This window comes from Myotis daubentonii, chromosome 11 (genome assembly GCF_963259705.1).
Source record: "Myotis daubentonii chromosome 11, mMyoDau2.1, whole genome shotgun sequence".
NCBI lineage: Eukaryota > Metazoa > Chordata > Mammalia > Chiroptera > Vespertilionidae > Myotis > Myotis daubentonii.
The window spans coordinates 76,808,116-76,818,881 of NC_081850.1; the positions used below are offsets into that span (position 1 = coordinate 76,808,116).

At 52.3% G+C, this 10,766-nt stretch overlaps 1 protein-coding gene across 1 annotated transcript; it reads left to right on the forward strand.

The window, feature by feature from the left end:
* Positions 1-140: 140 nt before the first annotated feature.
* On the forward strand, positions 141-5,627 carry SWI5 (SWI5 homologous recombination repair protein). Its single transcript, XM_059656239.1, has 6 exons — positions 141-149; positions 236-345; positions 612-660; positions 3,292-3,413; positions 3,957-4,051; positions 5,302-5,627. Exons 1-6 carry the CDS (start codon positions 141-143, stop codon positions 5,364-5,366), a joined length of 450 nt encoding a protein of 149 aa, XP_059512222.1. The 3' UTR covers positions 5,367-5,627.
* The last annotated feature ends 5,139 nt before the right edge of the window (positions 5,628-10,766 follow it).

A 10,766-nucleotide genomic window follows, 5' to 3' on the forward strand; every position in this document is an offset into this window, starting at 1 on the left:
AAGGAGGGATCAGAGCGATTATAGGCAGCAGCTGCGTGGGCGTGGCCTTAGTGCTTCAATATCACTGGTCTATGAGAAAGATGAAAGCGAAGGGGGCGTGGCCAGGCCGCCTCCGGCCGGGAGGAACAGGCGGAGTCACAATGAAAGCTGTCTCCGCCCACCTCGGGGGGCGGGGCCCGACCTCGCCGGCTGCGCGCGCAGCTCGCTGTGTGGCGGTTCCGGGTCTCCATCGTAGGATTTTGCTTACCTGGCGGACCTGAGAGGCCGCTCTCCCGCCCCCGACCTGGACCCTCCTGCACTGCAGACCCCCCCGCAACGGGGGCCCCGGACCCCAGGACTCAGGAGGTGGGCTAGGAGCGGATAGCAGGGGATAAGCTCATCCCTTCACATCCCTTTCCCGACTCCCCACTTTCCAGAGACCCCCACCAGCCCCTCCGCACCCGCCATCCTCTCGGGATCTCCCCTTCCTCGGGGATCTCTCCTCTGACCCCGGGAGCATATCTGCCCCCTCCCCGACTGCCCCGTCGCTCCTCCCACACGCCACAGTACCCCTTCTTCCCGGAGCGCATCCTTGTTCCAATCAGCCATGTCTCCCTCGGATTCCTCTCCAGGACGCAGCCAGGACTTTCCAAAAGTTGCCGCGGGGCCTTCCGATCCCCTGTGAGTATGCCTGAGCCCCGTCCCCACACTCTCGCCCTCCGCCCGGTAAGGCCCTGCTCTCCCGGCCCCCTGGAAGGCCTCCCCCCAGCCCGCTGGTTCTGCGAAGAAACTCCAGGTCATCTCCCGGTCCTTCCCCTTTCCCTCGTGCCCTCCAAGCTGCAGACAAGAGGCATGTGCTGTCCTTGTCAGGGGCACCCAAGTGGGCTCTGTCTCTCCCCGCCCCTGACACAGCCGGATGGATGGGGGCTCCTTTTCCACACCACCGTCCCCTCCCCCACCCACACGTAAGCCACTCGGGTCCCTCACACGGGCGGGCTCTCCTGTCTCAGGGCATTTGGATGGCCTGTCCTCCGTCTGGGATGCTCTTCTTCCAGCTTTTTGCCAAGCTGATGCCTACACATCCTTGACAATTGAATTTCCCCAGAGCAGCCTCACCCCCCACTTCTGGCTCAATCCAGTGGCCCTGTTGGACATCCCCTTAGCACACTGTACTTCAGCTTCCACGCACTTTCCCACCTTGTGGTTAGTTGATTACTAATTTGTCATTCGCTCGTTCATTTGGCCAATGGTATGGCGTGCCTACTATGTGCCAGGTACAGTTGTTGTAGACGCAGTGCAGTCGGCAGTAAGCATAACCAAGTCCTTGCCCTCGTGGCGTTTACACTCCAGTGATGTAAGGCCAACAGTGAAAATAATCTATACACTAAAAGCCTAAGCGACTATTGCTGCGGAATGACCAGAACAACCGGTCGCTATGATGCGCACTGACCACCAGGGGGCAGACGCTCAGTGCAGGAGCTGCTCCCTGGTGGTCAGTGCACTCCCACAGGGGGTGCACCGCTCAGCCAGAAGCCGGGCCAAGGGCTGGTGAGCGCAGTGGTGGTGGCCGGAGCCTCTCTCCTGCCTCTGAGGCAGAGCTAAGGAGCAGCGAGCTGAGCAATAAGGAGCAGTGAGCAGGCGGACGGTAAGGAGAGAGAGCTCCCAGACAGCGAGAGGGCACAGGCTGGGCTGAGGGACCCTCCCTCCAGTGCACGAATTTTGTGTACCGGACCTCTAGTATTATCAATGAAAGGCATGACATGTCAGATGTCATAAAACATCAGGACAAAGGGATAGTGAGTGGTTGAGGAGAGGCCATTTATTTATTTATTTATTTATTTAAATATATTTTATTGATTTTTTACAGAGAGGAAGGGAGAGAAAGAGAGAGAGTTAGAAACATCGATGAGAGAGAAACATCGATCAGCCGCCTCCTGCACACCCCCCACTGGGGATGTGCCCGCAACCCAGGTATTTTTTTTTTAAATATATTTTATTGATTTTTTACAGAGAGGAAGGGAGAGGGATAGAGAATTAGAAACATCGATCAGCTGCCTCCTGCACACCTTCTACTGGGGATGTGCCTGCAAACAAGGTACATGCCCTTGACTGGAATCGAACCTGGGACCTTTCCGTCCACAGGCCGACGCTCTATCAACTGAGCCAAACCGGTTAGGGCTCGGCTATTTTATAAGATATATTTTTATTGATTTCAGAGAGGAAGAGAGAGATAGAAACATTAATGATGAGACAGAATCATTGATCAGTTGCCTCCGGCACACCCCCTCCTGGGGATCGAGCCTGCAACCCGGCCATGTGCCCTGACTGGGAATCGAACCGTGACCTCCTGGGTCATAAGTTGACGCTCAACCACTGAGCCACACCAGTCAGGCGAGGAGAGACCGTTGAAATGGGTGGTGAGAGAAGCCCTTTCTGATGAAGCGTGACCTGTGAGTAGGGCTTTGAGTGAAGATCTCTGGAGGAAGAGCTAATGGTTGGGAGTTTTCTGTTTGGGACAAGGCTATCCATTCCATGAAAGCAGAGGGTCAGACTTGCTGTCTTCTCCATCGCTGAACCCCGGGAGCTTTGCCAGTGCCTGGAAGATGGTGCCTACTCACTCTTTGGTGACTGCCCGTCCTAAGAATAGGAACCACATCTTCCTTGGTCTCTTTCTGCATCATGTGTAGACCATTGATCCAACACCCGTTTCCTGGAGATAAGCAGTGCACCAGGCACTGGCCTGTGCAGCCTTTGGAAGCAGAAAGGCAAAGATGCACTACAGCCACAGTCTGTAGACTCTGTTATCTAAGAGATTATAAACCCAGCGACTTCACCAACTGGAGAGAAGAATCCACATAGACCTGAGGCGGAATCTCTGGGTTCAGACTGGGGGCCAGGATAGGCCCTTTGGTTAGAATTGGGTTTGGCTGGGAGTGAAAGAAAACCCAAAATAGTGGTGGCTTAAACAGTCTTCAGGGACCCAGGCCTCTGTCTTATTCCACCACATCTTCAACGTGGCTTCTACCTCATCATCCAAGATGCTGTTCACGCCATGTTACTTCCACATTCAGCTGGCAGGAAGGAGGAAGGCCAGTTCCCAGGCGTAGCATACACCTTTTCTGATTAAGTTCCACTTACCAGACTAAGTTATAGGGCCACATCTACTTGCAAGGGAAGCTGGGAAATGTGGTCATCTTTGGGGTTGGGTCGTGGCTATTACCAAGCAGAAGCAGGGAGTGGCTGCTGGGGGACAACTTCTGGTGCTGAATGTGGAAACGGCCAGTCCAGCTAATGGCTATTTGTGCCACTCAGCGGCCATCTTCCAAGGGTGGCCAGGCTGATGGGGCCCGCGAGGATTCTCCGCACCTTGACATTCAGAAGCTGAAGGAGAAGAGGGACGTGCTGGACAAGGAGATCTCCCAGTTAATATCTGAGTAAGTCTAGTTGGGTTCCTCAGTGTACTGAACTTGCCCAGTGACTGCAGCCCAGTCATTCCTGCTCAGCATAAAGCCAGAACTGCACCGCTAGATTCAGGCTGTCTCAGCAGCCTCTCTCAGGGCCCACATTATCTGCCTCCTGCTTTCCTCCCTGCAAGCGGGGTTTTCAGCGCCCGGGGGAAGCTGGTTCTTCCGCAGCTCCTGGGTTTCCCAGCCCCTTGCTCCAGCCGCACGGCGCAGGCTGAGCAGCTGTTGAATGTGCGCTTCACACTGGAGGGGTTTCTGACTAGCACCCATGTGCCCATCGGTGAATCCCTCAGCCGTGGCCAGGGTCACACAGGACCAGTGTGGTTGGTACAGGGAGCCTTTGCCAGGGACGCATCCCGTTACTGTCAGCTTTAGTGGGCAGGGTCTATCCTGCCTTCTCTCTGTCGCAGTGCTGAGCACCTGGTAGGCCCTTTGTGAACATTTGTTAAATAGATGTTACTCCCTGAACCTTGGGTCCTCATCAGCTTTCTCTTTCTCCATCCCTCCCCCCAGAGGCTACAGTGTGGATGAGCTGGAGGACCACATCTCCCAGCTCCACGAGTATAACGACATCAAAGATGTGGGCCAGATGCTGCTGGGCAAACTAGGTGAGCGGCGGGACTCCAGGGAGCAAACAGGCTTAGAAGGAGTCCCTGCTCCCCATCGGTGGTTGGATTTTCCTCCTGGGCTACTGTTTGTTTGTTTTTTTCTTTTAAAATTTTTATTGATTGACTGATTGATTTGAGAGAGAGAAAGCGGGGGGAAGGGCGGGGAGGAGAAAAAAATAAATCGATTTGTTGTTCCATTTATTTACGTATTCATGGGTGATTCTTGTATGTTCCCTGAGCTGGGATCAAACCTGCAACCTTGGCGTTATCAGGGCAACACTTAACCAACTGAGCTACCTGGCCATTGCCATCTCCTGGGCATTCTAACTTGCCAACCCTCCCATCCTTCTCAGCTGCCCCACTCCCTGAATGCCCCTGCCCCAGGGAGGGCTTCTCTGTTTCAGTCAGGAATGGGTCCCAAACGAGGGGAAAGAGAAGACAGGATGAGGGAATTATCGATGGTGAAGAGGAGGATGAGCAGGGCAGGGAGAAAGCAATGCAAGGTGACTGTGCCTAGTGGTTAGGACATGTGCTTGCTAGATAGACCCCAGCTTGAGGCCTGTCCTTTAGGTCCCAGGAGCTCGAGCAGGTGTCCGCTGTCACTTGCTCAGTGAGTGTTTACTGAGCACCTGCCCTGTGCTGCTCTACAGGCATGGGGACACTTTGGAGAAGTGCACACGTGAAAGGCTCTGTTTTCACGTGACTTCCGTGTCCGTCCATGTTGGTGGGGAGGAGAATGGTCACTGACTAAGGAACACAAAGGAATTATAAAACGTGTTAGTGCCATGAAGGAATGAATCAAAGGGCAGAGATGGAGAGGCAGGAACAGGCGGCAAGTGGGGGCGAGGGGAGGTCAGGGGAGGCCTCTGAGGGTGAGCCCATCCCATGGGAGGAAAGAGGGCCTTTGAGGGAGCAGGAGGAATGTCACCAAATGGCCAGGGCAGGCAGCGGGGCCAGGCTAAGGAGGCCGGGTTTGCAGCAGGCGGGTTTGCAGCAGGCGCTGCATAGACGCAAATGTGCATTTCCATTCTCAGCAGATGGCTCCAGCTGCTCTGGGTGGAGAAAAGATTGGAGGGGAACTTTGTTTGGCTCCTCTGCAAAGTGGGGTAAGGGTTCAGTGAGCCTAGTTTGGGATGGCCAGGCAAGGGGTTATCTTGGCAACTGGGGGAGCAGGAAGAAGGTGCAGGAGTGGGGGCTGGGTGGTCAGGGATGTGGCCATTCTCCCACTGGACATTCATTCTTCCTTTCAGCCGTGATCCGAGGTGTTGCCACCAAAGAGTTGTATCCAGAATTTGGCCTGGACATGAGTGACTGAGCGCAGGCTCCCAGCGCCTTGTCCACGGCCACTGGGTCGGGCGATGTGGCCATGAGAAGTGTGAGAGCCCAAGCAGCGCACCTCCAGGCTTTCCAGCAAGCACGTGTCAGCAGCCCTTTTCCCGTGAGCCCGCCCGAGGCAGGAGGGAGCCCGGGGAAGCAGAAGGTGTGTTTCCAGCTCCAGGACTCCCGAGTGGCCCAGTGACACCTGTGCATGTATGTACGTTGTCCTCTTTGTAAATAAACATGTAGATAATCTTGATGTGAATCTGGATGCTGACCCCCTCCTCTGATAGCCCATCTCACCTGGGAGCCAGCCTGCCTTTGTTAGAACAATCTTATGTGAGCTGGGCACTGTGTAAGTGCTTTACATCCATTATCTCAAATGCTAAAACCCATCCTATGAGGATTTAGTTTTGCTGTCCCCACTTTTCAGATGAGGAAATTGAGGCAAAGTGACTTGCCCAAGGTCACACAGCCAGTGAGTAGCAGAACAGAGATTCGAGCCCAAGTCTAACTCTGAAGCTGTTGTTTTGCAATGCTGCCTTTCTGGGTTGGGGACAAGCAAGTAAGAGCTGAGAGTGAAATAGCAACATTGAGAAGATTTCTTACCTTGTAAGCTGATCTGCAGAATGAGGGTTCCGATCCCTAACTGTAACCTCTGCCAAGTGAGGGTGAGCTGTCACTTCCTCACTGGGTGTCGCTTACCGTGACCAGCTATCCCTGGCAGGGTGAAACTGGAGTGTCGCAAGTGCTCCGTGCAATCCAGAACGACAGGCTTTCACACCAGACCTGCTCAGAGTTCTGACTGTTCCAACTGCCGCTCTGGCCCTGTCCTCTGGACATTCACATAAGAGTTCAGATGTAACAGCAGCCCTTGGGGACAGGCTGGCATGAACTGAAGTAAGAATAGTTTCTAAAAACCAACCAATCAAGAAAAATATATTTAAAAAAAAAATTTCAAATCAGTACCAGGAGCAGGGAGCCACGGTCTCTCGTTCTCTGCTCACCTGCCAGCAAGAGGTCAGGGAACTAAGAAACAATGACATGTTTGATAAAAGGGGTTCCGGGAGCACATTTGAGTGGCACCCAACCTGGGACATGGAGAAACTTCCCGGGAGAAGAGACATCAATGCCTGCTGTTAGAAGGAGGCAGCCAGACAGGGATGCAGGAGGGCATTCCAGGGGGGACGTGGCATTTGCAAAGGCCCGGAAGCAGAGAACTTGGGTCCAGGGCACGAAAGGACTGAGTGCAGGGGGAGAGTGATTAGAAAAGGAGCCCAAACACAATCCAGCGCAGCTCTGCGTTGTGAGCAATAGGGAGTGGGTGCAGTTTCATTTCCTGCAACTCACATGCTGGATGATTTAACTCTTAGGATGTAGAAAGTCCAGTAAAGAGCCCGGGCAGGTAGCTCAGGTGGGTAGAGCATTGTCCCAACACGCCAAGGTTTGGGGTTCCATCCCCGGTCAGAGCACATACAGGAAGCAACCAATGATGCATAAATAAGTGAAACATCTTCTCTCTTTCCAAATCAATCAATAAATAAACATTTTAATCCAATAAAGACATGTAGGAAAAAGTAACGGAGGGAAATGCACCAAAATAGTAATCATGCTTATTTAAGTAGCAGGATTATTGACTTTTTTTCTTTTTCCCCCATATTTCCATGCAGCACTCAAAGTCACCATTCTGTTGGCAATACAGAAGCTGTGGGACCCACGTCTCCACACCCCCACCACAGCACCTCTTAACTCACTGAGTTCTCAGCCTAGCTTAATTAGTCCTGGCCTCCCTGTAACTGATGCTTTCTTTCTTTATTTCTTCCATCCCCTTTTTGGCATCAAACTTTACATCGATCTTTCTCTCTCTCTCTCTCTCTCTCTCTCTCTCTCTCTCTCTCTCTCTCTCTCCCTCTCTCTCCCCCCCCCCTTCCACTCTCTCTAAAAATCAATGGGAAAATATCCTCAAGTGAGGATTAACCAAATAAAAATAAAAACTTATAGCAAGATACCTCTCCTCCTGTCCCTTAACTCTATACCAGTTATTTTGCTTAACTCTAATCTTACCCTCAACCCTAATTCCACATGCTACTAGAAAGCAAGGGCACTTGTCACTTGTTCCCTAAGCCCCTCGCGTCTTTACAAATTAGATGAGCTGGAGTCCCCCTCTTGTTGCTGTGGCCTTGCTTTCCGGCAGTCGCCTGAGTTGCATTTCTTCTGGAAGGCAGCAAAGGCACTTGGGTAGATTCCAGCTTCTGAAGCGAGAACGAATACACTGCCAGTGCTCCAAAGACTTTTGCATTAGGAGCCAATTTTAATATTTTTTAAATATATTGTTATTGATTTCAGAGAGGAATGGAGAGGGAGAGATAGAAACATCAATGGTGAGAGAGAATCATTGATTGGCTGCCTCCTGCATACCCCACACTGGGGATCAAGCCCGCAACCCGGGAATATGCCCTTGACTGGAATCGAACCCAGGAGCCTTCAGTCCACAGACCGACACTCTATCTGCTGAGCCAAACCAGCCAGGTCAGGGTCCATTTTAAGGCACTGAATAGGACGCTTGGAAGGAAAGCATCATCTGGGACCATTTCCTTCTTTTGCGATTCCCTTCTCCCTGATGTCATGGTGAGAGGCTGCCCCAAGGGGGCAGTGTCCACTCAGAGATGAGCCCAGCGGCTAGGAGGCTACCCCTGGAGGGCCTCGCTGGGAAGTCAGAGGCCACAGAGTAGATTCTCCCAGCGCCCCTTAGAGAAGAGAGTGTTTTCTCTGGCAGCAATCCTCTCAGGAGTATGGAGTGAGACCCCTCCTCCCCCAAGTCAGTAAGAAGCCAGCTGGTTGTGAGATGTGGATACAGAGTGATATTTCTCAGGGCCTGCGGAAAGCAGGCCGCCCGGGGTAACTCTGACCTTGTAGTGTGCAGTCTGTTTGATCACATCCAGGGCCAAGTTCCCTGAAAATATTTATCACCTGGCAAGACACAAGTTCAAAACCGCCTGCATTCTCATCCCTGGGAACCGAAGGGGTCATTTCAGGGCAGCCTGACCTCACCGAGGGAGTGTCACCACTTGGCACCTCACATTATTTATTTATTTTTTTTAAAGGTGTTTTTACAGTAACATGAGGATATGTTTATTGCTTTTGAGAGAGAGAAGAGAGAGAGAGAGAGAGAAACATCAATCAGTTCCTTTTATACACACCCTAACTAGAGATGGAACCCACTACAGCCTGGCCAGCACCCCACTTTAGCTTTGCTCAGAAGAAGGGGACATGCCCTAACCAGTTTGGCCCAGTGGATAGAGCGTCGGCCTGCGGACTGAAGGGTCCCGGGTTCGATTCTGGTCAAGGGCATGTACCTTGGTTGCGGGCACATCCCCAGTGGGGGTGTGCAGGAGGCGGCTGATCGATGTTTCTCTCTCATCGATGTTTCTAACTCTCCCTCTCCCTTCCTCTCTGTAAAAAATCAATAAAATATATTTAAAAAAAAAAAAAGAAGAAGAAGGGGACACCTTGGGAAGGGAGAAAGAGGAGGAAGGCCAGGTAAGGGGCCCAGCTACGAGCAAAGGTTTCCCTGAGAAGGTTTGGGTGGTAGTACAACCAACATTAGGAAACACTGCGGGTCAGTGTGGCTAGGTGAGGTTCTCCCATGTATCCCAGTTCAGTGTCCCCAAACTGAAGCTCGGGGAGGAGCTTTCTGCTCAAGGTCACAGGTCTAAACCTCAGAGCCTGGCTGCCATGTGCTGTTCTACACGCCTGGCAGAGACTCATCCTCTCTTGAGTATCTTACCCAAGGTCATGCATTAATAAAAGGAGTCAGAACTTGAACCCAGAACTCTCTGAGTTAAGCCCAAGGTCTTAACCACAAATCTCTGCTGCGCTTCTTACAAGTTGTATCTGCACATGGCCCTGACCTAGCAGCCAGGCCAGCGTTCAGAAATGAACAGCCTCAGCTTTGACCTTGGGCTTGGCCTTGGCCCCTCTCTCCTAATTTCTCTGAGTAGGAGGCTTTGTTCTCTTCTCAGTGAGCCCCTCATTCCCAACATTGGGAACTCTGAACAGGAGCCGATCCTCTCCTGACCTCTGCCTCTCTCAGTTTCTTGTTCCATCCCAGAATCCCAAAGGATCTCAGCTGCAATGAAAATCCGGGCAGCTAACACGCTGAGCACGTGCTCTGTGCCAGGCCCCAAACCTAGTGCTCAGTGTGGTTATTGCATGTATGCCTAATGGTTATCCCCATTTTCCAGATGAAGCAAATAAAGCTCCGAGAGGTTAAATCACTTTCCCAAAGAAACACAGGTAAATAGTGGACTCAGAGATTGAGGGCTCCAAGGACATGCTCTTTTAAAGACCTGGGAATAATTTCTAAACCTCTGAGCATCACAAGTATCCGAGAGGGCTTTTTAAAATAAAATTTGGGCCTTGGTCAGTGGTTGGAAAGTCGTCCTGTGAACTGAAGGATCAAGAGTATGATTCCCAGTCAAGGGCCTGGGTTGCAGGTTCGATCCCCTGCCCCGGTTGGAGTGTGTACCAGAGGCAACCAATCGATCAATGTGTCTCCCTCACATCGATGTTCCCTTCTCTCCCCAGCCCCTTCTACTCTCTCTAAATGTCAATGAGAAAAAATGTCCTCAGGTGAGGATTAACAAAAAAATAATAAAATAAGTTAGTAACAATTCGAGGCCCTAGCCCCTCCCGAGGGATTCTGATTTTGCAGGCCTGAGGCAGACTTATATATTTTTTAATGAGCAACCCAGGTGTCTTGGTACCTGGCCTCTCCGGTGAGTGTTCCTTAACAATTGACAAATTGCTTTTAATAACTTTTAATAACAAGTAATAACGTCTGATCAAATCCTGCCTCCAAACCAGCTGTCTCTAAACCCACCTCCAGAGCCACGGGCCCCAGAGCCAGCTCTAGGCCAAACCCAGAGCCCCCCGAGACCCAGGCATTTGTCAGCTCTGTCCCTGGGCTGGAGTTTGCCTGCTGCTCCACCCTCCACCCTGGCACCAGCAGACCTGCCCGGCTGGTTTGCCAGGGAGGAGCCAGTCCTGCTTGCCTTCTTAGGGCTCTTCTAGGTCCTGGCTTACTAGGGGCTCAGATAGGACCTGGAGAGGTTGGGAGTGGGGACCACATGGAGAAGAGTTCTGGTCACGGAGTCACTTTGAGCACAGGCTTCTCTGCTGATCACAGGGGCTCTGGAAGCCCCAGGACAGCCCACCACTCCTCCAACCACACCTGAGCCGCCCGCCTGGTGCTTGTCTCTTAATCAACCTGCACCACCCCCAGCAGCATCCTGAGCCCAGGCTCACCCACGCAGGAACTTCTTTGTGTGACTAATATCAGTCCCTCCTGTTATCCAGCCCATCTCCAGATGAGTCCCACGTCTCCAGCGGAGGGAGG

Bases quoted from the DNA above. Each gene is read 5' to 3' on its own strand.
- SWI5 (XM_059656239.1), top strand. The intron at 661-3,291 runs GTGAGTATGCCT...TGTGCCACTCAG, and splicing joins GCGGGGCCTTCCGATCCCCT to CGGCCATCTTCCAAGGGTGG. The intron at 3,414-3,956 runs GTAAGTCTAGTT...CCCTCCCCCCAG, and splicing joins ATCTCCCAGTTAATATCTGA to AGGCTACAGTGTGGATGAGC.